This window comes from Euphorbia lathyris, chromosome 2 (genome assembly GCF_963576675.1).
Source record: "Euphorbia lathyris chromosome 2, ddEupLath1.1, whole genome shotgun sequence".
Lineage (NCBI taxonomy): Eukaryota > Viridiplantae > Streptophyta > Magnoliopsida > Malpighiales > Euphorbiaceae > Euphorbia > Euphorbia lathyris.
The window spans coordinates 117,890,712-117,916,161 of record NC_088911.1 but is presented as its reverse complement, the minus strand read 5'-3'; the positions used below and the strand labels follow the sequence as shown (position 1 = coordinate 117,916,161).

At 37.3% G+C, this 25,450-nt stretch overlaps 1 protein-coding gene and 1 pseudogene across 6 annotated transcripts in view; both read right to left on the bottom strand.

Annotated features, from left to right (window-relative positions):
• LOC136219660 (nuclear/nucleolar GTPase 2-like) overlaps positions 1 to 13,186 on the bottom strand; it is a 16,924-nt gene extending 3,738 nt beyond the window's left edge. Inside the window, exons 1-15 of one of the 6 annotated variants that reach the window (XM_066007139.1) lie at positions 12,977 to 13,186; positions 12,487 to 12,723; positions 12,120 to 12,253; positions 11,802 to 11,931; positions 11,455 to 11,615; positions 11,004 to 11,105; positions 10,808 to 10,912; positions 10,346 to 10,474; positions 10,108 to 10,248; positions 9,710 to 9,810; positions 9,242 to 9,299; positions 7,762 to 8,175; positions 6,953 to 7,029; positions 6,745 to 6,868; positions 6,212 to 6,345 (exon numbers count right to left, since the gene is read on the bottom strand). In XM_066007139.1, the coding sequence (XP_065863211.1) occupies positions 7,768 to 8,175; positions 9,242 to 9,299; positions 9,710 to 9,810; positions 10,108 to 10,248; positions 10,346 to 10,474; positions 10,808 to 10,912; positions 11,004 to 11,105; positions 11,455 to 11,615; positions 11,802 to 11,931; positions 12,120 to 12,253; positions 12,487 to 12,718 (1,701 nt within the window). In that variant the 5' untranslated portion in view covers positions 12,719 to 12,723; positions 12,977 to 13,186 and the 3' untranslated portion in view covers positions 6,212 to 6,345; positions 6,745 to 6,868; positions 6,953 to 7,029; positions 7,762 to 7,767. Of the gene's footprint in view, positions 1 to 6,009; positions 6,346 to 6,744; positions 6,869 to 6,952; positions 7,030 to 7,576; positions 8,176 to 9,241; positions 9,300 to 9,709; positions 9,811 to 10,107; positions 10,249 to 10,345; positions 10,475 to 10,807; positions 10,913 to 11,003; positions 11,106 to 11,454; positions 11,616 to 11,801; positions 11,932 to 12,119; positions 12,254 to 12,486; positions 12,724 to 12,976 lie in introns of those variants that run through there. The other 5 variants (XM_066007138.1, XM_066007141.1, XM_066007136.1 and 2 more) reach the window with 5 other exon arrangements.
• Positions 12,886 to 25,450, bottom strand: LOC136217404 (transcription repressor OFP4-like; annotated as a pseudogene).

Below are 25,450 nucleotides of genomic sequence, written 5' to 3'. Positions count from 1 at the left end.
GTGATATCTACGACAAGGCTGTACTTCGAATGTACCATCAAGCTTATGCCCAGCTGACTAACGTCATATCTTGGCTAACTAAGTCGCAGGAAAACATGCTCAGCATGATCAGCTCATCTATTCGCGTCCCTGGTACAGTTCTGGATGATGGAGTTCCAGTGCTTGATGGGTTATTTGAAAGCACGAAACGTCTCAAGGCATATTCGGTCAAACTAACTCGTGCTGCTCTCAATGATACCTCCATCCCTCCTCCGCCTGATGGTGGCAAAACGGGGGAGAAAGCACAAGCTGATGGAACTCAGCCAAAGGCAGGAAAGGCAGGAGAAACTTCGGGCAGTAAGAAGAGAGACAAAGGAAAAGGGGTAGCTCGGGCTTAGTTATAAGAAATTAACTAATGTATTTTTTGTATGCTGACCATTTATATTAAGCATCTTTTTCATTCACATTGTTTTCCATAAGTGATGCTTATTTTTATACTATATGCTGATCTGTCTAAAAATTGAACAAACAAATAACTTCAAATTAAAAATACTCGGTACACATTAACTCTGATACCAAAACTATTCATGTATCAAACTGAGTAAACATTGAACTCTTCTGAAAATTGACTTAGGTTCATCTGAATTAGATCTTAGAAAGTCTATGATTGAACTAAGTCAGTATAAACATGTCTTCTCTAATTACTCAATTAAATCTTACAAGGTTTAGAGTTAAGTTAAGACAATATATGCAACCCTTACGGGGAAGTAATTTCAGAAGAATAAAATATAATTCAATCATGGGAAAGTTCAATACTGAGTTCCATAAATTAAATATTTTACCAACATCAAAATGGGGGAGTTTGTTGAAACACTTTTCCACAAGATTTTGATTTGACAAAATCATTTAAGTTTAATCCATGATTAAGAGACAATTAAATTTAAGTGCCTTGATTTAATTGTACTAATCCGTTTGTTCAATATTGAGTATAAATGCAAAAGGAAATAAAAATCAAGACAGGTCAAAGTCAGCATGAGAACACAACACAAACTGAGTGAAGTGCGACTCAGCATAAGAGAAGATAAGTCATCTTCAAAACAACAGCTCAAGAAAGAAGCTAATCAAAGAAGCTGAGTGGAACGGAACTCAGCATAAAAGAAGTTTGCTTCAGAACTAGATCTTGCAGAACGAAGCTGACCATGGAAGCTGAGTGAAAAGGAACTCAGTATAAGAATTGGTGACAATCAAAGACAATGACTATCGAAGTGAAGCTGAGTGATCTTCAGGAAAGCATGAATGATCCGTTAGCTAAAAGACATATTCGACAACTGTCTGCACCAATAATAGAAGCCTTAGAATTACGCAAAAGCCATATTCCGAGGTGTATGGGTCAACTGTTCTTTGTTATAAGACAAACTGCCGCAAGAAGATAAAGCCTGTAGGAAGAAGACAAGCCTGACATCTGAAGAAATCAGAAAACATGATTGGCCTGCACATCTGAAGCTGACCAGAAGGTTGTCCCCCAAAAGAGCCGTTTTGGATTCAACGGACAAATCAAATTCAAATCATTTGATCCTCAAAGTTCAACTATAAAAGGACAAGCAATCCTCTTGGATCATTGCCGAATTACAGAATATACAAGAGAGAAAAATACAAGTTCAAATCACTCAAAACCAAGAAAGAAATCTTACACCAACTTTCTATTCATGTGTAAATGCTAGATTGATTGTTTTGTAATCATCTAAAGTGTTCTTTATCCCAAAAAAAACAAGTTGTATCAATTGTGAATTGAGAGTGTTAAGCTGAGTGTTTGGTTGTAAATACTTAGTAGTAGAGAAATCTAGGTGCTGGGTTGTAGCACTTAGTAGGAGTTGAGTAGACGAATAGAGGAAGGTACTCTTGCATATTCAACTGCCTTGTAACCGGTTTGTGCTCTACCCTTAAAGAGCTCAGTATTAGATTCTAAAAGCCCGGAGAAGTTTGGGACTGGACGTAGGCGGAGAGGCCGAACCAGGATAAGTGATACTGAGTAATTTCTAACTCTGTTAAAATATATATATATATATATATATGTGTGTGTGCGTGTGTTGTTTGTTATATTTACTCAGCATATAAACTGTTTAAAGCTGACACTGAGTAAATCACAGTGCTGAGTTGGAAGCTGGCCACTAAAGTGTCAATTCCCAACTCACAAGTAAAACAGTCTTAGTCAACATCTGACTAAAGATGTCTTGCACTAAGATCGGTCAAGCTGACCAAAGCTGAGTTAATAAACTCAACAAAATTATCAAGTCAGCAAGATTAATTAGTGAAAAAGTTACATTAGTTCCTAACCCCCCTTGGAACTAATCACACGAGACCAACAAAGATGTCATCCATCCTCCTAAGGTTCGTTACATATCACACAAGTACTACATACTTGTAACCCACGATATTGAAGATTCACCCGCGTTAGGAGACAATTGCGTGCTAGTTGCCAATCAAAATGTCGGACCTTGTGTGGAATTTCAGCATACCACAATTTTTTCCAGGCTCCCTGAACATGAAATCTCTCACCTCCTTCCAACGTTGAAGCCAATCGGTAAGCACTTTTCACTGTGTAACATCCTGAAGAATGGAATTTCCATATTAACTGATCCTCACTACTCAAAGTACCAACAGACAGTTTATGAATTTTTGTAATATCTCTATGCTCAAAAATTTCCTCCAACAGCTTTTCATCCCAATCCTTGGAATTATGGATAAACAAATCATTAACTTTTAAATACTCCAACCCTTCTACCATAGGGGTTCGTATATAGTCATCCTCTTCATCACGCAACCATCTCTCACTCCACACATTTATTGATTGACCGTTTCCAATTTTCCATCTGATTCCTTCTTTAATGATTAGTTGAGAACTCCAGATACTTCGCCATATAAAACTTGGTGAATGCGCCAACGAGGCCCCCATAAAATCCCTTCTTGGATAATATTTAGCTTTGAAAACTTCACTAACAAGCGAAGATGGATTGGTAAATAACCGTCATCCCTGTTTTCCCAACACAGCAAGATTAAAGGCCGTGAAATTTTGGAAACTCAGTCCTCCCATCAATTTTGGAGCACATAATCTATCTCATGTCATCCAATTCAGTCCTCTCTCACCTAACTTTTTATTATCCCACCAAAATGAATTCAGCATTCGTTGTAATTCCTCATTCGTCGATATAGGGAGCAAGAATACACTCATGAAATAGATTGGTATGGCTTTCCCTACTGCTCGAATAAGTGTAGCCTTACCAGCTTTTGATATTCTTTTCCCTCTCCAGCACTGTAGCTGCTGCCATAATCTATCTCTGAAGTGTGCAAAGATTGCTCGTTTCGTTCTACCCACCAATGATGGAAGACCCAGATACCTTCCCGTATTCCACGGACTAGTAATATCCAAAATCATAGAAATTCTCATAGTCAGGTCATTTGCCACATTTCTACTGAACATGATTCCAGATTTTTGGAAATTTATAGCTTGCCCCGAAGCTAATTCATATGATCTGAGTAATTTTTTTAACACTCTAATTTCAGATATAGTAATCTGGAAAATAAGAATGCATCATCAGCAAAGAGCAAATGTGAAATCACAGGCGCCCCTCGCTTAACTCAGCAACCATGCAATAACCCCCTATTCTCAGCTACCACCAATAATGACATCAACCCTTCAACACAATGGAGGAATAAGTACGGTGATAGTGGATCACCTTGGCGAAATCCTCTTTTTGGGCAAACAGGACCAACCAACTGACCATTTATTCTAACCATATATTGCACAGAAGTTACACAATGCATTATCAAATTTACCCATTTATCTGCAAAACCCAACTTTAGCATCAATTCTCTTAGATAATTCCAATCCACCCTGTCATATGCTTTACTCATATCAACCTTTAGTGCCACATTTCCTACTTTCTTAGCAACGTTATTGTTAATGCTATGAATAAGTTCAAATGCGATCAAAACGTTGTCATGAATAGACCTCCCTTTAATAAAAGCAGATTGATTTTCAGAGATAATCCCAGGCAAAAGCATTTTCAATCTATTCGCTAAGACTTTGGAGAAAATTCTGAGTATAACATTACACAATGCTATCGGACGAAGTTCAGTCATAATAACAGGATTCTCACACTTTGGAATAAGAGTAATGATAGTATTATTAAGCTCAAAGGGAAACATACCTTGATCAAACCATATTGACCCAACAGTGAAGATATCATCTCCAATTATGACCCAGAATTTTTGATAAAATCCTGGATTAGATCCATCAGGTCCTGGAATCTTATCAGGATGCATATCAAATAATGCTCTTGAATTCCTGTTTTGTAAATGGTCGCAGTAATTGCTCATTGTCCCGATCAGTGATGTGTGGCTGCATTAAATCTACTAATTCACTTCATTCGCTATTACTGTCAGAGAAAACCGATTCAAAATACTGTATTGCAATCTGCCCCATCCCATCTTTATCATCAATCTATTCTCCTACATTATTCCTGAGCCCTGTTAAACTATTCTGCTTCCGTCTTCCATTAGCGAAAGAGTGGTAAAAACGAGTATTCAGATCTCCCTCCTGAAGCCATAAGACTTTTGCTCTCCGTTTCCAGTGGTCTTCCTCTTGAACCATAATTCTCACATACTCAGCTCGGGTCGACTCATACTCATCACTATTATTTGGACCTCCCACATCACGTAATTGTATCAATTTCGCTTTTAATTTTTCAATTTTCTGACAAAAATTGACATCACTACTTCTGCTCCATCTCATAAGCACTTCTGCCACATGTGTTAACCGCGAACTCAGTACCGTTCGCCTATCTGATCCCCATGCCTCCTTAATCACATTCCAAATCTCCTCATCCCTTAGCCATTGTTGCTCGAATCTGAACTGCTTTTGCTTCGGAACAGCTAAGTCGGTTGACGTATGCAATATTATTGGGGAGTGATCTGAAGTGGGAGCAATAGAATTAACACAAAAATACCAGGAAAACGCCTTCCCCACGCTTCTGTACAAAGGTTTCGATCTAACTTCTCTTGAACTTCATTTGGTTTACCTCTGTGTCGTACCCATGTATACGGATAACCTTGTAACGGAATATTAGTAAGGCCACAACCAGTCAACGTATCTCTAAATCCCTTATAACACCACTCCGGATGCTCATTTATCCCTTTTTTATCACTATGAACAAGTAGATCATTAAAATCACCCAAAATAGACCATGGGAGAGAAGACGCGGCATCAAGGCTCCTTAGTAAATCCCAAGAAGTCCTTCGTCTAGCTCTCTTCGGGTACGCATAAAAACCAGTAAGGCGCCAGTCTTCCATCCCTAGGGTCATTTACAGTCAAATCAATGTAATTTGGTGAAAATGACCTTAAGGAGCACATATTGGCCTTCCTCCAAAAAGCACATATTCCCCCACTTCTCCCAATCTTATCAACAACAAAACACCCTTCAAAACCAATGTTTTGAAAACCGGACCGGACGTTAAACCGGTGAGACAACTGGTTCAAGGTTCAATAAGTTCAACCGGTTCAACCGGACTGGTTCAACCGGATAACCTAAATATATATATATATATATATATATATATATATATATATATATAATAAAATCTTGTTTAATTGAACATAAAATTAAAATTTTCATACCTATAAATAAACAGTTCTTAAGTTAACATACTAATTAAAGATTAAAAATTCACACATCAATAACCAATCCTTAATTTAACACATTAATTAAAAATTCACACATCTAAAATCAAACTCATAGTTTAACACAATACTTAAGATTAAACTTAAATTAATTAACACCAATCATTCCTTTCTTCCATAGTTTATCTCAACACCACTGCCATATATTAAAAACACTAATTGAAAATATTCTGGAGAGTTGGGGAAAAGAAAGTGCAGGAAAGAACTAGGAAAAGAAGGAGGTTCCATAACTTGAGCACATTGTTGTGAGTATAATGATTTTTCTGATTTTACTTAATTTAAAAAATAAAAAATGAAGCAGGCATGAATTGCAATATTCAAACCAATTTACTATCACACAACAAACCAGAAGAAGATAATCTGCCGATTTACAAACTGAACCCATAGAACAAACTAAACTCACTTCTTTAAATGTAAAGCTAATTACCTAAACTGAATAAAAGAAATGGAATATGATCAACTCATTGCAAAAAAAAAAAAAATTGAATCACATACCTTCTAATAGACGACAAGAGCCTGGGCGATCAGATTGACGGAATCGGCGAGTTGAGAGATTCTACCATGGAACGCGGGAGGTTCAACAATTAGGACGCAGTGCAGAAATGGAAGAACGCAGCGCAGAAACCAGGCTGTGGGAGAAGAAAAAGAAGAATTAGGGTTCAACGATTTTTGGGGGAAATGTGGAAGAACGCAGCGCAGAAGAAGAAAAGAGGCTGTTAAGTTTCTTTATTTGTTTAATTTAATTTTTATTTCAGTAATTAAATTGATTCAGTAATACTAATCTTTTAAATTCAAAAAATGGTAAAAAAACCGGGGTTAATCCGGTTCACCGGTTCAACACCGGTTCGCGGTTCAACCCCGGTTTGATGTGGTTTGATACCTTTAAACCTGTATAGGTAAAACCGGACCGGATACTGGACTGGTTCACGATTCGACCGGCCGGTCTGGTCCGGTTTTCAAAACATTGTTCAAAACCAATGCGTACCCTAATAACTTCAATGCGAGATTGACAAACCAGAGTTTCATACAAGAAAATAACATCAGGCTTATGAGCTTGGCAGTTCCAACTAAAGATTTTCGTTGCTCTGGGCAGACCATTTGGCCTATCTGTCCTGTTTGCTGTTTAACTTTGCTTTGAACTTTCTGGTTTCTCTGTTCTTGCTCACAAGCTTTATTATCATTATCATTTTCCTGGTTTGGGGATAGATCATCAACTGCCATGGTTTGAATGGTTACCTCTTGTATAGTCTCAATTGGTTTTGGTTGAAATGCAACGAGTTCTCCCCTTCGTCTTTTCCTTTCCTCTCCTACTTCTATAAATTTTATTAATTTATAGAGATGTTAATTAATCAATAAATTATTAATTTATAGAGTGATGAACTGAAGATGATTCAGTGCCTTTAGAATCAGTCACAAAAAATGAAGCAATTATAGCATCAATCATTTTTTACAATTTTTTGTTACAATTTAACAATGGTACACCAGAACTTTTGAATGCACTAAAAATAGCTAGAGATGAAATTACACTAAATTTAAATTTCAAGAAAAAACAAAGTACTGTAGAGTCATATTTTGTTAAATTATCCTAAGCATGTATCTATATATACATATGTATTTAAGAAATTATTAATTTATAGAGATAATAAAACAATATATTTATAAAAGATTGTTCCAAAAAAATATTATCTTATTAATTTATTAAAATTGATCATTTTTTTAAACTGGTCATAAGAAATCATTATTTTTAAAAAAATAATTAATTTATCAAGTATTAATTTATAAAGATTTTACAGTATTTCTTGAATAGCTAGATGGACCAATAGATATCTACAAAGTTATGTTGAGTGAAACCTACTCAAATGACTTAAAAGTTATTTCACAATGACAACAATCGTGAGGATGAAGATGAGGTAGTTAGGCGAGTTGGAAATTAAATTCAAAATGAGACTACTCTTCTTATTTGATACATGAAAAATAAGACAGCCATTTTCTCAACACAGCAAATCAATCAATTACTCTTACATACCAAAAACAAAATTTGTTACCTGTCCCTAAGGTTCAGCTGTTTCATCTTCCTCGTTTATTTCATCTTCCTCTGAAGCTGTTTCGTCTTCCTCATTTATTTCATCGTCTTCACCCATCTCTGACGGCTGCAGATGCATCTCAGCATCACTTCCATCGCCCTTCAATTCATTCTCACTAAAAAGATCCCTCTGAACAGGGACATTTCTTTGTTGCTGGGATGAGATGACATTTGCAATGGCTTTAAGAGCAGCTGATTTTTTATTACTATCCTCCCCCTCACCCTCACCCTGACCCTCCCCATCCACACCATATGGATTTGGTTTCTCTAACGACTCATCTTCTTGACATGGTGGCGGAACAAAGAAGGGTATTTTACCTCTCTGCCAGTCATGAAGAACCATCTTTGCTGCAGTCATCAAATCTGCCTCACCACCCTGTACACAACAATATATTTGAAAGATACGTTTCAATAAAAGCTGGTGCAATTGATCGTTTGAACAGCAATCCACACTTATAAATTAATTTTCAGTGCTAAAGGCTCTCCATAGTCTGCCAAGTGAGTTCTATGTTTATAAATAATGAACCATTCCTGAAGTGCAATCAATCTACGGGATGATAATCGTTTAGGTTAGTAACAATTCTATTCCCTACAGTCGCTAGTACTTACTGATGTAGCGAAGCTTGAAAATGTTATACTTCTATATGATGGCAAAGCATGGATGGGAAAATCAGTAAATATTCAAAAAGAAGTGAATGGGCTGGTTTTTGGTAGAAAATGTAGCAAAGATAAAGGTTCTAAGAACCCCGCTTAGAAGCAACTGCACCTACGCTTCGCACAGAAATCACAGATAAGGAGAACTGTATCACACAACTCAAAGAACAACTGATGGAAATTTAATTAATTGATCGTGAACTGAAACATAAAATATTCAGTATTTCAAGATTCTAATTAATATTAGACCTGTAAGACATTTAACTCGTACTAATTCTAATCCAGTCAAGGATTTCCACAGAAAACTGAAAAGAAAGAAACATATACTCCTAGAATATGAAGGCTAGAACTAAGAATCTAAAAATGAAATAAATAGATCTTAATCATTATTCTGAAAGAGCTGGAAACAACAGAAATACCCCTAATTAATTAAATTACACATGTAACAGCCCTCGAGTTAAAAACACAGAATAACCATATTAAAAAAAAAAAAATCTTTCAGGCGTTTATACTTCACACACACCTGGTTTTTCTTGAGTACGTTGTTAGCTTACTCGCTCTAGGAGTTTGAGCTCGTTATTAATTCCAGTTAGTTATGTTCCTCTTATCTTAAAAAGGTCCTTAAGCTCTAGAAAGAAAAATACGAAACACAAATGGCATATTTTCATTATTGTCAGCTCAGTAACACTCTAATCCGATTAGTTTTCCTTTATAGCACGGAATTGTATCCTGGAAAGTGTATCAAATTGTAAAAATTGTTCAATCAAGCACTTCAAGATAAAATCTACCTTCAAAAGTTTCCCCGATAATTTGCAAAGCTGAAATAGAAAATCATTATCATCAACCCTGAAAAGATAGCCACAATAGTTCAGAGAGTAAAGTAGAAACAAAAAGAAATCCAACATAAGGCTGTAGAAAGTTCTTCATGAATAGAAGCAATGCTTAAGGGATAGAAAATCTAAAATATTGTGAACTTGACTAGGCATGAAGTGAAAAATATGCCACAAACAGTTTCCCCACAAAGTTCTAAGATTCAATAAGTAATCCTTTTTGTGCAATCAAGCATATTTTTGGAGCAAAGCCAGTTCAGGCTTTGAGATTGCAGAAATTTACACCAAAAACTATGGCTGCATAGGGTGATATCAAGTAAACAATCCACCAGATGGCCATAATGCTCTGAAAAGCTTCTGAATTCAAAATGACTAACACCACTAGACTTTAACCAAGTACATCAATCATAAACCAAAATTCCTCACCAGTCTTTTATTTTGTATGCTCTTTGAAGGTGCGCCTTCTTGACACGTTTCAGGACTTCTCCTATATGTTCAGAAGCATCATGCAAATTTGTGACACGTACCTGCAAAAGGGGATCATCCACATAGCAATTAACTAAACATTGTAACTTATGTGCACTGAAAGCAAGATCAAGCACACGTCGCCTTGAAAACAATGGGTCAAGTGACTCATTTCAATATTATGTTCATGGAAAATAGGGATGATTAGTAGTTGTTCCGTTTCAGTTTTTTCCCACAACATTTGCCTCCAAGCATCCTAATAAAAGAACATAGATCCAACACTCGCAGAAGATAGAGAACTGGAGAAATTGAGTGACAGCCACATAGCGCCTATGCAAGCTAACAGACGAGATACTTACCACACCCTTCAATACAACATCAGTTTCGGTGTCATTATTCTGATAAACAACTCCAGGGCAATCAATCAAAAAGATCCGCTTTGTTAATGTAATATATTGCCAGACCTTGGTCTCGCCCGGGATAGGAGCAACCTTGCAGACCTTTAATTAAAGAAATAAATAAATGTGTCAATGATATTGAAACATCTAGGTGATATCAAGAACTAACTACAACTATTAAAAGGGAAAGAAATTTTACGTTCTTAGTACGCAAAGTATTGATAACTGATGATTTCCCAACATTGGGATACCCAACAAATCCCACTGATATTGCTTGCTTGTCACTTTTCAGGCGGGCATATTGTCTCAATACAGATAGAAGAGAACCCTGTACTTAACAAGAATTAGTTTGAAAAATTAAATGAGGTTGAATCTAATTACTACAATTTTTCCTATTTCTTCTTAACAGTTCTATGTTACCATGTAACCAGCATGTCATTGCAGAAAAAGAACATTGTCGAAGGAAAAATGTATGCTTGTGGTTGCAAGTATCAAATTTATGCATAGAACAGAAATTATCTATAAGAAATACTTGAGTATATATGTAAACACATAATAGATTGTTGGACTCTACATATCAAACAAAACATAGAGAGAAATAAGTGAAGCCAAGCAATAGTACTTTGGTACATGTATTTCAAGATTGATGTATACTATGTACCTTGCCGAAAGACTTGTTAATGCTCGCATGGAATGCGAGAGCTGGGCATTCCTTAGATAATATCCTCAACCACCCTTTTGTAGCCCACGCCGGAACAAGATCACACTGATTGAGAGCATAATAACATTCACCAAAAGTTACTCAAAGAACAAATAGATGAAGAAAAATCAAAACATCAAACATAAAAATGTCTGACCTTGTTTAACAGAAGAATCATGTGTTTATGTTTGCAATGCTCTCTCAAATGCTTCTCTAAATGGTAGCATCTAGTGCCTTGGGGATCTCTGGCATCTAAAACCTGTAACATATTGAAGAGAAAAAAGTTTCAGAATTATTCTTCCAAACAACCAAATGGATTCTTTAAAAGAGAGAGAGTGAGAGAAGAGCCAAAAAACTGAATGTAAATGGCATTTTGATTTCAAACTTTTTCATCAAGATAGAACAGTTATAGCTCCATATGCCTGCATGGGTCAAGGCAGGCATGCACATAGTGCAAACCAGACATAATGACAATGCATGACAAATCTTCATTAAGCATCTAAAAAGCATAAAAAAGTTAAATCTCAGACATCAAGTTTTATCTTTATTCACAGTAGAGAAAAATAGATGCAATGTCCTTTTATTCAGCCAAGGAGAAATGTAATAACCTGGACAACAACATCTGATGAGTCTATAACTTTGTAGAGTTCTCCCCATATACGTTTGCTTTGGCCCTTTTCAAACATTGTATGTCGAACCAGGTCCCTTAGCCCATCTTCTTCATCTCCTTCTGCAGATAAATAAGTACTATGCTTCTCCTCAAAAACATCTGCAGAATAAAAATAAAAATTCAGTATGTTATCTTTCTCTTTTGTTGGTAACACGACACCACATATATAATCTCAAAAATACAATGAAAAAATCACCCTTTACTATCAAGAGAAGAAGGACAACAGATATATGAAGAGATCCCATACTTCCCTAGTTCCCAACGAAAAGCAATCAGTTAATTTACCCTGAGAACCATCGGCTTTTATAGCTAGAGACTCGTAATCTGCAGCTAAAAGCTTTGGGCGCTTCCTCTTCCTCTTTGGTCCAAATGCATCCCCAAAAGGCTCTGTATCAAGAAGATGCACTCTGGCTTGCTTCACAGATTAAACATAAAGGTAAGGCATTTCAGAACATAAATCCTAGTAATTGTATGACTATTTATATTGTCTCTGTAGGTTCCCTATAACTACTAAAAAACATCAAATTATCTTAGTTTCAAATATCACCATATGAGAGCTCCACATCTAAAAATGAAATAAGAAATAAAGAAGATAAATAATACCTTCTGATGGTCATTTAAAAGGGACAGTGGCAGCTTTCTCTCCTTCAATATGACATTATAGGGATTTTTCATCCGATCTTGGAGCTCTTCACGGAAGAATTCAAGCTCTTTCTGATTTACAACCCTCGTATTTCCTGCAATAAATCTAGTAATTAGATATTCCAGGCCATTCAATTCTACAAGATTATGAAAAAACAAAAATTACATGGTAATAGTGAAACAACTGTGTCTGTACAAAGTTGTCCAAATAAATAACTATACTTCAATTAACATATTTTCAATATATAAGAAACAATTGGACCAATCAACACAGCAGAAAAAGGGTGAAAAATACATGTCAACAAGTTCTTGTGCTGAGAAAGCTCACCAAACCAGCGACGATCAGGTTGGATGCGCGTGTTTGGCAGCTCCTTGGACTGCAATTCGTGCTTCAAAATATGCCCTTTGCTGTTCCTCACGGGTTTATTTTTGTACATCTTGAGGCGGCGCACGGTGGCGGCGCTACGCTTTTCGCTGCTAGGTGCATTGCTACGGTTGGTATCCAGGGAATGCTTCGGCCTACCAGACACATTCGCCTTCCTCTCTTTCGACTTTGCCATCTTCACTTGTATATTCACAAAACAAAACAGAGATAATTCACAAAACAAAACAGAGATAATTCACAAAGAAAAAGCAATAGAGCCAAAAACAACAACGGTTCAAAATTAAGCTCAAAATACAATACTATTCTCAATTATTTTCAAAAAAAAAAAAAACAGTACCAAAATCAAAGAGCAAGAGCAATGGATCTCTCTGAGCTAAACAATGCAACAAACCAAAATCATGACAAAAACACAGTGAAATTACGGGAATCTTACAGGGCAGAGGTTAGAGAGAGAAAACGGGAGTGAGAAGAAAGAGGGTTCCCTGCGGCGACGGTGAAGGAGGGCTCCCTGTGGCGGCGAAGGAGGGTTCCCTGCGGCGGCGGTGAAGGACGGCGGTGAAAGACGGCGGTGAAGGACAGGAAACGCGAAGTGAAGGAGTGTTTGTTGTGCGGCGTTTGGAACTTTGGATGGAGGAGAGAGCAAACTTTAAATATTTTTATTTTTGTTTATAAAATTATATTATAATTAATATTTATATAATTATATAATATATTATAAAAATATATATGTTATATCAGGCCGGTCCGGACCGATATAAAATGTGTAAAGTCCAAGCCTACCCAATTTTTAACGGGTTTATACGGATTTAGGTCAGATCGGACTTGAATGCATTTTTATGTGTCCAAATCCGGCTAAATGAATCTGGACGGACTGGACGGACTCACCAGCCCATACGCAGGTCTAACATAATGTAATGATTCACATGTTTTAGGTAGCAATCCCTACTAGGGATAGGCAAAAAAGACCATTTATTACTATTAGCTCCCCTAAAATGTGTTCTTTTAGCTTTTGAGGAAAGACATTGCATTGTTCAACCTTTATCTCATTCTATTCTATGTTACATTATTACAATAATTATGTTTTCTGTATTGAAAAAAACCATTATCAATCCCTTAATTGTGTTTTAATTTTATGCACTGAGTTTTCAATTTATTAAATCAATCACATTAAATCAATCACATATACTGATTTATTGCTAATTAAACCACTAGTTGTAAATATTAAAATCAGTTAAATATGTGTAGTTTTTTTTTTTTTTGGTGAAAAGATAATTTATCAAAATTCCAAATATTTCTTTAAAAGAATTGAATATTCTGAAATAGAGTAGTAGTAGTATGTATGCATGATCACTAATTAATTATATTGGCATGTTTTAAGTGTGTCTAAAATATGGTAAACCTTCATTATCAAATTTTGTATATAGCTGTATGCAAATCATGTGAATCTTTTCTTTTTCTTGGCATTATTTGAAGTTTTGCTCAATTTAATGTGCAATGTTTATAATGTGTTCTAATTCACTCAATATCAGATATAAAAAAGATACCATATATATATAAAACATCGAAGCAGCTTTTCTCTTTCCCACTTAGCATTCAACTCTTCAAATTTTTTTTGTTCATCTTCTTCTTTTCCTTGGATTTTCGTGATTTTAAATAAAAAAAATTCAATTATCTTACATATTTTCAATTTTTTTTTTTTTTTGGTAAGAAGGGAAGGGAAAAAAACAAACAAACAAAACATAACCCGGGATCAGTCTAGGAAAACTGACCCCAATCATATCCTCAAGAAGAGAAGGTAACAGAAAAGAAGGAGGAACGGAAAGGGTAGAAACACCTAACATCCCCCCATGCCCAACAGCTGCCAAGCGATCCGCCACGCGGTTTTGCTCCCTATAAATATGGGAGAAGGCAAGAGAATCGAAGGCAGGACGAAGCCTCAAGATGGCTTTAATGAGATTCTGACTCTTAAGACAAACAGCCTGGCTATCCGAAATCCTGTTGATAGCCTCCAAATTGTCAGACTCCACCGAAAGCCTTTTAACACCCACTAGTTTTTGACCCGTGCGATGCACGGATTCATCTTAATATATAAATATTAACAAAAATATAATTAATAATTACAATTAATGATATAAAAAAGGAGGAAGTGACACCTCAACTCCATCGTTACTGTTTTATATTATATATAGATATGCAAAGAAATAGAGAGATTTTAAGGACTAATTTAAATTATGTAGAACTTTTAGATATAGATATGCAGAGAATTAGAGAGATTTTAGAGATTAATTTAAATTATGTAGAACTCTTAGATATAGTACGGATCAAATAATCTTTTTATAAATAAATATAATAATATAACTAAAGTTAATATATTATTTTTTTATCAGTAAAAAAGGAGGAAGTGACACCTCGGCTCCATCGTTACTGTTTTATATTATATATATATATATGCAGAGAATTAGAGGGATTTTAGGGATTAATTTAAATTATGTAGAACTTTTAGATATAGATATGCAGAGACTTAGAGAGATTTTAGGGATTAATTTAAATTATGTAGAACTTTTAGATATAGATATGCGGAGAATTAGAGAGATTTTAGGGATTAATTTAAATTATGTAGATCTCTTAGATATAGTACGGATAAAATAATCTTTTTATAAATAAATATAATAATATAACTAAAGTTAATATATTATATTTTTTATTATATTTTTTATCAGTAAAAAAGGAGGAAGTGACACCTCAGCTCCATCGTTACTGTTTTATATTATATATAGATATGCAGAGAATTAGAGAGATTTTAGGAACTAATTTAAATTATGTAGAACTAGATATAGATATACAGAGAATTAGAGAGATTTTAGAGATTAATTTAAATTCTGTAGAACTCTTAGATATAGTACGGATAAAATAATCTTTTTATAAATAAATATAATAATATAACTAAAGTTAATATATTATATTTTTTATCAGTAAAAAAGGAGGAAGTGACAACTCAGCTCCATCGTTACTGTTTTATATTATATATAGATATGCAGAGAATTAGAGAGATTTTAGGGACTAATTTAAATTATGTAGAACTTTTAGATATAGGTATGCAGAGAATTAAAGAAATTTTAGGGATTAATCTAAATTCTGTAGAACTCTTAGATATAGTACGGATAAAATAATCTTTTTATAAATCAATATAATAATATAACTAAAGTTAATATATTATATTTTTTATCAGTAAAAAAGGAGGAAGTGACACATCAGCTCCATCGTTACTGTTTTATATTATATATAGATTTAAATTATGTAGAACTTTTAGATATAGATATGCAGAGAATTAGAGAGATTTTAGGGATTAATTTAAAATATGTAGAACGTTTAGATATAGATATGCAGAGAATTAGAGAGATTTTAGGGATTAATTTAAATTATGTAGAACTCTTAGATATAGTACGGATAAAATAATCTTTTTATAAATAAATATAATAATATAACTAAAGTTAATATATTATATTTTATATTATATTTTTTATCAGTAAAAAATGAGGAAGTGACACCTCAGCTCCATCGTTACTGTTTTATATTATATATAGATATGCAGAGAATTTAGGGACTAATTTAAATTATGTAGAACTTTTAGATATAGATATGCAGAGAATTAGAGAGATTTTAGGGATTAATTTAAATTATGTAGAACGTTTAGATATAGATATGCAGAGAATTAGAGAGATTTTAGGGATTAATTTAAATTCTGTAGAACTCTTAGATATAGTACGGATAAAATAATCTTTTTATAAATAAATATAATAATATAACTAAAGTTAATATATTATATTTTTTATCAGTAAAAAAGGAGGAATTGACACCTCAGCTCCGTCGGTACTGTTTTATATTATATATAGATATGCAGAGAATTGGAGAGATTTTAGGGACTAATTTAAATTATGTAGACTTTTTAGATATAGAGATGCAGAGAATTAGAGATATTTTAGGGATTAATTTAAATTATGTATAACTTTTAAATATATATATGCAGAGAATTAGAGAGATTTTAGGAATTAATTTAAATTATGTAAAACTCTTAGATATAGTACGGATAAAATAATCTTTTTATAAATAAATATAATAATATAATTAAAGTTAATATATTATATTTTTTATCAGTAAAAAAGGAGGAAGTGACACCTCGGCTCCATCGTTACTGTTTTATATTATATATATAGATATGCAGAGAATTAGAGGGATTTTAGGGATTAATTTAAATTATGTAGAACTTTTAGATATAGATATGCAGAGACTTAGAGAGATTTTAGGGATTAATTTAAATTATGTAGAACTTTTAGATATAGATATGCAGAGACTTATAGAGATTTTAGGGATTAATTTAAATTATGTAGAACTTTTAGATATAGATATGCAGAGAATTAGAGAGATTTTAGGGATTAATTTAAATTCTGTAGATCTCTTAGATATAGTACGGATAAAATAATCTTTTTATAAATAAATATAATAATATAACTAAAGTTAATATATTATATTTTATATTATATTTTTTATCAGTAAAAAATGAGGAAGTGACACCTCAGCTCCATCGTTACTGTTTTATATTATATATAGATGCGAATGGCGAGTTTAATACCCGACAAAATCCCCAAGAGCTCCACAGAAAAGGAGGAGCCCGTACCCAAGTTATGGGTAAACCCAGCCAGCCAGGCGCCACCAGCATCCCGAAGAACTCCACCAGCAGCAATTCTGCCATTACTAAGGCAGGAGCCATCCATATTCAACTTGACAACCCCTTCTCTGGGCTTACTCCAACCAACTAACTGGACCTCTTTATCCGGGGAAGGGCGAACCAGGGGCTCTCCTTCAAAACTCTTTGTAATAACAGAGAGTTTTTTCGAGAAGTAAAACCGCAGGTCAGGAATAAGGACAGTCTTCTCAGCAAATAACTCTTCATTCCTCCATTTCCAAATTTGGTGACAAATAATAGCGAAGAGAATAGCCCCGTGCTCCATACTGGCCAACAAATTCCCATTAACGCCTTCAGAGAACCAGTCAATATCAGAGAAAACCATAAAGGAAGGAAGGATGTGGTGAGGAAGGACCCCTTCCCAAACCTTTCTACTATTCGGGCAATCCCTCAAAGCATGGCACAAGGTTTCCACATGGTCGCTGCATCTGCTACAGGCACCAGATACAGCCAAGTGCCTTCTGTGTATATCTGCATTCGTGAGGAGTCTGTCTTTGACTCCCAGCCATAGGAAACTCCTAATGCGGTAAGGGACTTTGAGGGCCCAAATGGACTTCCAAATTTCCAAGGGAGGATCAGCCCTATTAGGGGTAAAAGCTTCATAGGTCGATTTACAAGAATAAGTACCATTATTAGTCAAGGCCCAGCAGTGTCTGTCCTTATCCTCCTCCTGATTACTAATCTTCACACCTCTAATATTAAGGAGGGTCTCCAGGCTAAAGAAGGAGTCGAACTTAGACCAGATCCAGTCTCCTTCCGAGTCCACCACATCAGCAACTTTCCAGGAGAGGAGATCACTCGGCGGAGGGGCGATGCACACCTCAATCAACGGTTTGTCACCAATCCAGGTGTCATACCAGAAACTAATGGATCTCCCATTACCCACCTCCAAGCCAATCCCCGTACAGAACTCAGCAAAAACAGCACTAAGCCCTTTCCAAAGGAAGGAACAGCTGACAACCCTCTCCTTCGGGCCACCAAAGATTCTGTCTTTCCTATACTTGCCGCACAGAAGACGAACCCAAAGGGAGGAGGGGGATTGCCACATTCTCCAAAGAAGCTTCATTAACAGGACTTTATTATTGTCCTTAGCTTGCCTTATACCAAGACCCCCCCTGCTCTTAGGCTGGCAGGCTTCCTTCCAAGGGACCAGGTGAACCTTCCTCCCATCCCCAGACTCTCCCCACAGAAAACGCCGATTAATTTTATCAAGGTCGTTGAGGACCGGCTCAGGGAGCTTACAGGCTTGCATGATGTGATTTGGAGCAGCGCAGTTGATAGACTGGATTAAAGTAAGGCGACCTGCAAGGGAAAGAGAATTAGCTTTCCAGCTAGCACACAAACCGTTAGATTTGTCCAAAATGTCTTTAAAAGAGGCTTTGGAAACCCTGTCACTATGAAGAGGGACACCAAGGTATTTCCCAAACGATTGAGTCAGGGGAATGCTAGACATCTCACTCAGTCTTCTACACAAGCTATTATCCATATTCTTGGAGCAAAGCATACGGGATTTATGGATGTTAATCTTCTGGCCAGAAGCCTCATAAAAGCAGTCGAGGATATCCATCACAGCCTTAATTTGTTCCTCATTACCCTCCATAAAAAGCATGACATCATCAGCAAAGAGTAAATGGGTAACAGGGGGGCAATGTCTGTTGATGGAAACAGGGTGGAGAATCCCTTTGCTCACCGCCTCTTGGATCAGGTGAGACAATCTTTCCATGGCAATAACAAAAAGGAAGGGGCTCATAGGATCCCCTTGACGAATACCCCTGGATGGAGAGAACTCATCAGACATGTCCCCATTGATCATAACCTGGAAAACAGGAGAGGAGATACACTTTCCAATCAAATTCCTCCAGTTCTCCGGGATACCAGCTTTGGCTAAACTATCCAGAAGAAAGCTCCAGTTCAACCTATCATAGGCTTTCTCTAGATCCAGCTTGAGAGCCACGATCCCTTTCTTGCCTTTCTTAATCTTCATAGAATGGACAACCTCCTGGGCAATAACAACGTTATCCATCAATTGTCTTCCAGGAACAAAGCTCCCTTGATTTTGGCTGATAATATCCGGAAGGATCTTCCGGATTCTATTAGCCACAATCTTAGTAATAGCTTTATACAAGACATTACAAAGACTGATGGGTCTCATCTGGAGAAAGGAAGAAGGCTTGGCAACCTTAGGAATCAAGACAAGGAGGGTTTTATTAACCAAACTGATATCGTTCGAACCACCAAAGACACCTAACACAAAACTGTATATACCCTCTTTCACAGTGTCCCAGTGTTTATGATAGAAACTAGCGGGGATACCATCAATACCAGGAGCCTTAGTGGAACCGATGCTGGAGAAGGCCAGATCAATCTCTTTAAGCTCAATAGGATGGAAAGCATCATTAATAGCATCCTCCCCCAAACGAGGAAAGGAAATGCCAGAGTGGGCACTCTCCAGGTCCATAGCTTCCTCTCTAAACAGGTCCTTGTAGAAATCAAGGGCAAGGCACCGAATGTCCTCCTCCTCAAAAATCCACTCACCACTGGCGTCTTTAATAGCCTCGATCCTATTTCGATGTCTCCTAATGATCATTGAGAGGTGGAAAAACCTGGTATTCCGGTCCCCGTCTTGAATCCAAGCCTTCTTAGATTTCTGGAACCACAGAAGCTCTTCCTGTCTAAGCACAGCTTCCAACTCGTTCTGAAGAGCTCTAAGGTGACCATTTAGGCTATGATCGAAACGAACCTCCAAGCAACACTGAACACCTTCCATTCTCCTCAAGAGTTTGTTCTTCCTCCTGATAATATGGCCAAAAATATTTTTATTCCAAACAGCCACATTCCTCCTGAATTCCTCAGTAGCGAGGAGAACATCAGAGTGGGGATGCCAATTGCTTTTAACGAAATCCTTAAACTCGGGGTGAGACTCCCAAGCCACCAGATACCTAAAAGGTCTATTACCTTTCAGCCGATTTCCTTTGACCAAATTAATGAGGATAGGGCAATGGTCAGAGTGACGGAAAGGGAGATTAAGCACCTTGACCTTAGGAAACCTATAAATCGCTGCAACATTAGCGTACACCTTATCCAACCTAACAAACACATTATTCCTTTTCCAGGTAAATTTGTGGCCAGCAGCACCCAGGTCCGAAAGCCTGCACATATCCATACTTTGCTTATGATTAAGACACCGGTTCACATAATGATTACCCCCTCCTCTCTGATCACTCAAGAGGGCAATGTCATTAAAATCCCCGGCAACCAACCACGCCTCCACCATGTTAGAGCTAAAAGAATGAAGGATCTCCCACAGCCTTCTTCGGTTAGTCAAAACAGGATCAGCATAGACGAAGGTAATAAAGAAAGGTTTATTACCAGGGTAACACACCTTACTATGGATGAATTGACTGTCCATAGTAACAATATCAATATTGACTTGACCTGGCTTCCAAAAGAGCCAAATCCCCCCTGCCCGGCCAGTAGCCTCCAACCTGACACAATTCCAATTCTTAAACTTTCTAACCACCTCATCTGCTTTGGCTCCACTGACCTTGGTCTCTAGAAGAACAAAGCAGGAAGGGTTAAACTGTTTAATAAGATCATTGACATGAATGCGGGTAGCCTTGCTCGCCGCACCTCTAATATTCCAAACGAAGAAGTCCATCAGAGGGGGAGACTACAGACGCAGGCCCAAACCCTAGATCAGGTATTTGTTCGGGGCTCCGGAGAGCCTAGAGGAGGTCCCAGAAGGACCCCTTTTATCCCAAGAATTCAAACCATGAAGGTTCTTTTTAGGTTTCCCTTTGGGATTCTTCATGTTTAACTTACTCACTCCTATAGCTTTACCAATAGGAGCATCAACAGGAGGATGTAGAATACTAGCCTCCCTACTCAACCCCTTCCCAGCTGACAGGATAGACTGGGGAATCTCTTTGGCTTTAGCAGAAGCATTAGAGACAAAGAGAGGATTAATAGAATTACCCAGACTAGAGGCATGCTCTACCGACTCCAGACCAGGCATGCTTAAATCAATCTGCTTATCAGAAGGATCTGAGTCCTGATCTTCCTCCGTAGACAAAACACCGAACCTTGACCCGGAACCCGAAGCTAAGTCCACTCTAGTCTCAATCCCCTTCTTAATATCCGGGGGTCTGACCTTGATCTCAGGAGCAATCTGGAGAGTAGTCATCTTCATACTGGTATCTGGTGAATGATTAGAATTAACATTAGCCTGTGGCTTCCTTCTCACTGGCCTCTTGGCAAGCATCCATGGGCCAAAACTCCTTACTTCCCCTTGACTCTTCTCAGCTTCGCCTATGATAGGTTGCACCAACTCCTCCACGTCCTTCCTCCTCTTAGCACAACCCTCAAAGGTATGGCCAAACATACCACATTCATAGCAGATGTTGTGTATACCTTCATATTCAATATGAAAGACCTTGTTTTGAATACAGAACTGAGAAAGAAGAGGCTTAGCGAGATCAATATCGATACAGACCCTGGCAAACTTGCCTCTCACTGCCCCAATGGTAGTCTGATCAACATGGTGGACTTTCCCAACAAGGCTACCAATCTTGTTCAGGAACCTATCACTGTAGTATTCAAGAGGTAGGCCCGGGAACCTAACCCAAGTAAGGATCCTGTTAACAGAGCAATCATGGGGATCAAAATTTGGGACCCAAGGTCTCAGAGCCAACACATGATTGGAGATAATATACGGACCACCATTAACAACAGCATTGAAATCCTCAGCCCTTGTGAATTTAATGACATAATAGTCATTTTCAAGGTCTGTGATAGTAACATTTCCTTTCTTTGCCCATTGAGCCTGGATCCTCTGGGCAAAGTAATTGAAACTGATCCTTTTCCCCAACACAGTGACGATTAACGCCAATTTCCACTTCGATCTCATGACCCGCTTGTCTTCTGAGGACAGCCGGATCCTAGGACACAGCGGGTTATCAGGCTCTCCATCCTCAGAATCGGAATCAGAGAGAAAATCCCCGGATTCATTCTCAAAAGCATCCACCTCCATCATGGGATCCTCCTCTGACACCCCTAGCACCTTATCCCTCCAGGAGGGGGCTCCCCCATCCTTCTGATAACCTTGGACTTGCTGTCCCTGAAAAGCCTTAAGTCCTGGGGACAAAGCCCCTTCCCTAATAGTCTCAGTATGCAAACTACTCAAATCCACGGAAACTCCCGCTTGAGCGGCTTGCGCGGCCTGCGAAAGCCGCAAGGCATGCTCATCATGCTGGGGAGAGACGGCAGGTAATCCCTGTGGCCCAAGCACCGGAAGCGGCCCTACCACACCGGCTTCATGCGCGCCTCCACCCGCGACAAACGAGTCTAGGGCCGCGGCCGCAGCACCATCACCATCCAGCCACCGATCGGCCGCCGCATCCCTAGAAACCCCCAACGGAACCGTCGCACCCCTAGCACCCCCCATCGAACCCACCGGATCTGCCTCCCCACCATCCACCCACTCCGATCTGCTCCTATCCCTAGACCGATCCCTCCGAATCCCGTTGCTCCGCCTCCTCCCCCGAGGAGATCCCTCGGATCTCCCATCATCCGCCGCCGCCCACGCCTCATCGAGCCCGGAGTCATTGCCCCGCCCGCGCCCCGCCACCGCCAGATTTGACCCAGGCCAGCCGCCCGCCTTCACCGACCCATCCCCCTTAACCTTCACGATCGCCTTGGTCATCGCTTGGAGAGAGAGAGAGAGATAAAATATTTTCTAAGTCTCTATACATATTTTCAATTTTTAAGTTACTACATTTAACTTTTGGGAGTAATTTAGCTTTGCATTCCAAACAACAAATAACATAGTATTTGATTAGGTTTTATAAAACAACAGTTAACTTGTTTGTGATACTCACTCTTGTTTAGAGTTTTTGACGGAAAACATACTTTTGAAATCTTTGACATTTTTTTATTTATTTTGACAAAATTATTACCCTATCCTATTTTCACAAAACATATTACTATTCTCAATAGGATTTCTATTCTACAGTTTTTTTTTTAATTCTTCATTAAATAATTTAAATGATATTGTACATTTGTACTAATAATAAAATAATGAGAATATTGCATTGAGAGATGATTGTTTCTAGTTTATGGAGAGTGAAATACAAATGTATGCATCTATTATAAAGTTTTTATTTTTGTTGACTTGCGGTGGAGTGATTCCCTGAATATATTTTGATGCCAAAGTTAGTAATAAATAAGAGAAAGAAAGTATATACAATGTTCTAAGAGAAAAAGAGCAACCTTACCCTTTTATAAGTCTTGGTCGTGCGGCCATTTTACCATTTTTAAAATGGTGAAACAATTTATTTATGGGCTTCTCTATTGAGATGGACCTTTAAAATGTTTTGGTCTCGTCTAGTGAGTTTATTCCGAAAGAGATGCCGCCCTTCCCCCTTTATAGTTTACACATTGATGCAAAAGGAGCTGGGAAAAGTATAAAAACAAACCTTGTGGTTACACCTGTTTTCGAACAACACTCATGTGGTTTAAAAGTTTACAAAATGGTACATGTACTTCATTCCGTTAGCAAACACATACTAAATTGACTAACGGTGTTAAAAGTCAAAGGGAAAAGAGTTAATTTGTGCTTATATCTATTTATTTTATAAATTAACCCTCTTTATTATCTAATTATCATAAATAAACAACAAAATAAAAATTAAAAATCAAATACACCATCTTCTCAATCTCTTTAATTTCTTATTTTTGTTTTTCTTTCTCTCTCTTCTCTCTCCTCTTTATTAATTTCTCATCCTAAAATCAATTGAATTTCAACATGTTTGCTTGGATTTCTCTTTTTACAATTCCTTCAAATATTAGGAACAATTCCTTCCAATCTCTCTGCGGATCATTTGACGATTTCACTACTGCCAGACTATCCGAAAGACTCCGCCGAGAGCTTAAACTTGAACACAACGACACACTCTTCCTTCCACCACTAATTCTCCGGCTACCGATTCTGGGCGTGTTCACTCTCAGTCGTAATCCCGGCGAATTCACATGTCTCCTGTTGCTGTTGGAATTATTTATGTCTTTAGTTTCTTTAACCAAAGAGTCATTTTCATTGGTTTGTTTGTATTTGGCTGAGCTTTTTCTGTGTTTCGTTTTCTCTAAGGTCTAAGGTCTTCTTCTTCACATCTTCAACCTTAGCGTCGAATTGGACAGGCTTTGTTATGATTGGCGGAAGATCAAGATCAGATAGTTCCAGTTTATCAAAATTTGCAGAAAAGCGATTTACTGTCGACATTGATGATTATATCATCAGAGTTGCCGATTTCATGACAGACGCCATTAGAAGTCAAGCAGGCCACCATTTTATCAAATGACTTCGTGGGAAGAATTCGATCGGACCTGAAGGAATTGTCAACGTAACTGTAAGAGCTAGAAGAAGCGGAGTAATCAGGCGGTGAATCGGAGGATTTGTTAGTCCAAAGAGTACAGTCGGCGGAGACAGAGGAAGTGAGTAGTTTGGGAGAGGAAGATTGGAGGATTATGTTGTTGAATTTGGAGGATTTAGATTTAGATTTAGTAGGTGGATGATGAAATTGGGGGATGGAATTAGGAGAATCAGGGGAAGGTTTCGAGGGAAGTAGTAGGATTTTCTTGCATAGGAGTAAGAAAAGCGGGTTGATTTAGGCTTAGGTGAAATTGAAGGAGGAGGTTGTGTTTTTGGGAGGTTTGTTCTTCTTCTCCTTCTTCCACCCATTTCTTTGAGCTTGTAAAACCAGGCGTTAGGCATCATGTCTGATAATCTAAACCTGTGATTTCCCATTTGCTTTGAATCTGTTTGATAATGAAGGAATTGTTGCTAATATTTGAAGGAATTGTAAAAAGAGAAATCAAAGCATCAATTGATTTTAGAGAGAGAAATTAATAAATAGGAGAGAGAGGAGAGAGTGAAAGAAGAACAATGTAAGTCGTTGTTTTCTATCATTTGCTGATGATGCTGAGTCAACAAGTCAGCATTGTAAGTCGTCGTTGTTTTCTATTACAAGAATGGTGCTGGGTTATCAAGTCAGAATAATTGTATGTAATCAAGTCAGCATGAAGTAATTCAACAAGTCGGTATAATACTGAGTTATCAAGTCAGCATGGCTGTGGTCAGCATGGTACTGAGGTGTTAATACAGGTCAACAT